Source organism: Nannobrachium achirus, assembly GCF_963921795.1.
Source record: "Nannobrachium achirus genome assembly, chromosome: 12".
Classification (NCBI taxonomy): Eukaryota; Metazoa; Chordata; class Actinopteri; order Myctophiformes; family Myctophidae; genus Nannobrachium; species Nannobrachium achirus.
In genome coordinates, this window is record NC_137832.1 from 51,283,367 (window position 1) to 51,286,348 (window position 2,982).

The 2,982-nt window shown below is 47.2% G+C and overlaps 1 protein-coding gene across 1 annotated transcript in view; it reads left to right on the plus strand.

The window, feature by feature from the left end:
• Positions 1-1,983: 1,983 nt before the first annotated feature.
• The window catches only part of LOC308295681 (A-kinase anchor protein 7-like), a gene marked incomplete at both ends in the record, with an annotated part of 5,595 nt that continues 4,596 nt past the window's right edge, over positions 1,984-2,982 (plus strand). Inside the window, 3 exon segments of the mRNA XM_080738731.1 lie at positions 1,984-2,193; positions 2,310-2,345; positions 2,347-2,982. The exon segment at positions 2,347-2,982 is cut by the window's right edge and continues 201 nt beyond it. Of these exon segments, the coding sequence (XP_080594857.1) occupies positions 1,984-2,193; positions 2,310-2,345; positions 2,347-2,982 (882 nt within the window).

Here is a 2,982-nt window from a genome sequence, read left to right on the forward strand (position 1 = left end):
GCCCCGCTTCCTCCCACAAACCTCTGGGGGTTTGAGGATGGGGTCACAGGAACCCTGTTCAGCAGCAGTCTGATAGTCCCAGAGCACGGCGGTCGATGAAGATGTGAGAGAGACGTGAAGTGGAGTTCTCTAGGGAGCCGGGGCCTCTGGACGTGATAGCCCGCGCTGTCAGTCATCAGGCCCTGTTATGTAACGTTGTGGCGGGGGCCTGGCCGACCATGCAACTCTGTTTATGTAACCCACTTCCAGTGGTGGGAAAAGTACTCAAACTTTTTACTCAAGTAAAAATATCAATACTGCTATATAGAAATACCTTGTTACAAGTCTGGAAATAAAAATGTATACTTAAAAGTTAAAGTAGGCTACTTAAGAGTAAAAGTACAAAGGTGTTGGAATCAATGTACTTAAAGTACCAAAAGTAGAAAGTGCTCATTATGTCCCATTTCAAGTTTTCAAATCTTTTGAAAATAGTAGATCTACAAGCTCACAATGCGTCACGATGCGATGCATTGTGGCCTTGTAGATCTTCTATTATCAAATGGCCGAAATGTATATAGGCCTTAAGTGGGGTAATGTATGTTTTGTAATAATAATCAGAATCCAGAACTAATAACTAGTAACTAAAGCTTTCAAATAAATGTAGTGGAGTAAAAGTACAATATTTGGATCCAAGATGAAGTGGAGTAGAAGTAAAAGAACCTTGATTGATTGAAAGATTGATTGATTGATTGAAAAGTTTTGCAAATGTACGCCCCTAAAGTACAAATACCTCAAAACTTAAGTACAGTACTTAAGTAAATGTACTTAGTTACTTTACACCACCGCAGAACACTGTTTATGTAACCCACTTCTACGGCCGATGTCTAGCGACATGTTTGCTCCAAGAAGGGGGTCATCTAGTGATAAGTTCTCTTCAGACAGGTTATCTAAGTGTCAGTGTGATAACAAGGACAAAGGACAGAGTGTATCATAAAGAAATGAAGATGATCTCTCTGTAGCCCACGGCCCTTTAGGCTGGACGGGGACTAGGGATGGAGCTTGTAATTTATTTTTGATAATAAGCACCTTATAAGACGGGTTTTTATCAAGACCACTATTAAGTGTTTTCTAATATTTTGTGGAAAGACGTAAAAGCGAATTCTGAACAGTACTGGTATATTTGTGAGTGACTGTGAGTATCAGTTGGCAGGCATCAATACACTTTTAAACCGACTTGATTGTGCCAGCGTGGGTGATTTGATTTAATTCTTGAACCACCTCTTGTCTTGATTGTTTAAACATGACATCATGGGCCGCTATGATTGATAACAGGCTCGACAAGCCCAAATCTTATTGATATCGGGTCACGATACATTTTGTAGAGTTTGTTATGGGCTTGGGTTTCGAGCTCCATCTCTAACTGATGCAAATTTGGCCATGTACTTTTTGGCCCAGAGCCACAAGGGGCGCTCAGATTCACTATGGCTTCAGCCTGGAGTAAAATAAATTACTACACAACCCATCCACCACACTCTCTCTAACAATGAGAGTGTGTTTCTCCTTGGATGCATTTTCTTATCTTTGAACGTCTCTGCACCCCATTGTCCTTTTCTTTCACCTCCACTTTTACACTAGCTATTATCTTTGCTCTCTCTCTCTCTCTCTCTCTCTCTCTCTCTCTCTCTCTCCCTCTCTCTCTCTCTCTCTCTCTCTCTCTCTCACTCACACACTCAACACTGTCTCCTCTCCACATGTGGGTGAGGCCTGGGCCATAGAAGGTGTGCAATTTATGTGTGTGTGTGTGTGTGTGCGTGCGTGCGTGCGTGCATGCGTGCATACAGTTCAGAAATGGTACCTCTAAATCTCAGTTTGTCCGAGTATACCTTTTAAGTCCATATACATGTGTGGAGATCCCAAATTACACCATACATATGACATCATAGTACTGACATCATAGACTAGCCTCCAAGCATTATGATAATGGACACTTTCTTTGGATACAGTATGTCGACAGAGAGGCGAGTGATGGACGACCGGCTGGCGAACTGTGACCCGAGGTCTGCCAGTGTCTCCCGCGAGACGTTGATTGAAGGTCCGTACAGGCAAGGAAGCAAAATGAAATATGAGTATGTGAGGGTGACGACGACACCCGCTGGCAGGATGCATCCAATTAGCAGCAAGATGCGGACAGGCTCTGAGACGGAACCCACCTCGGTACCTGATCCAGACAGAGAGAGAGAGAGGAGGACGAGGAGGGAGATGACGATGAACAAGCAGCCCTTGTCTGAAAGTTTAGGCGGTTTGGCGTCGGAGCTCCCGTTCGCCTTCAGCAGTCCCTGGAAGAAAAGCGGTGCAAAAAAGAACCTAAGCCGACGTCCCAACTACTTTGTGTCCATCCCCGTCACAAACGTGCAGATCAGCTCGGCCGTGGTCGAGATCCAAGAGGCAGTGCTTCGGCAAGATCCCCGGTTGGCCAAGGCCATGATCCCCACCCCCAGCCTGCACATCACCCTGTTAGTCACCCACCTCGCCAATCAGGAGCAAGTAGAAATGGCGGCAGCCGCGCTGGCTCAGCTCGAGCCCTCTTTGGCCAAGCTGCTGGGTGGGCGGGACCTGGTGCTGTCCTTCTCGGGGATTGGTCAGTTCACAACAGGGAAGGAGGTGGTGTTTATGGGTCTGGAGGCGGGGCCACAGAGAGACGCACTGAAGAGACTGGCGGAGTCGCTGCGGCGCCTTTTCAAAGGACAAGGTCTTCCCTCGCAAGGACGGGACCACCGTGGATTTGAGCCTCACCTCACCATCATGAAGCTCTCCAGGGCACCCAGCCTCTGCTCGCTGGGTTTGAGGTGCGTCAATCCGGCCTTGTACTCCCGCTACGCTGACGGGTGTTTCGGAGAGCAGACTGTGGAGAGGCTGGACCTGTGCTCCATGTTGAAGCCGAAGCAAAAAAATGGATACTACCACACGGAGAGTTCACTGACTATCGGTGGCCGTGGCCGTTCC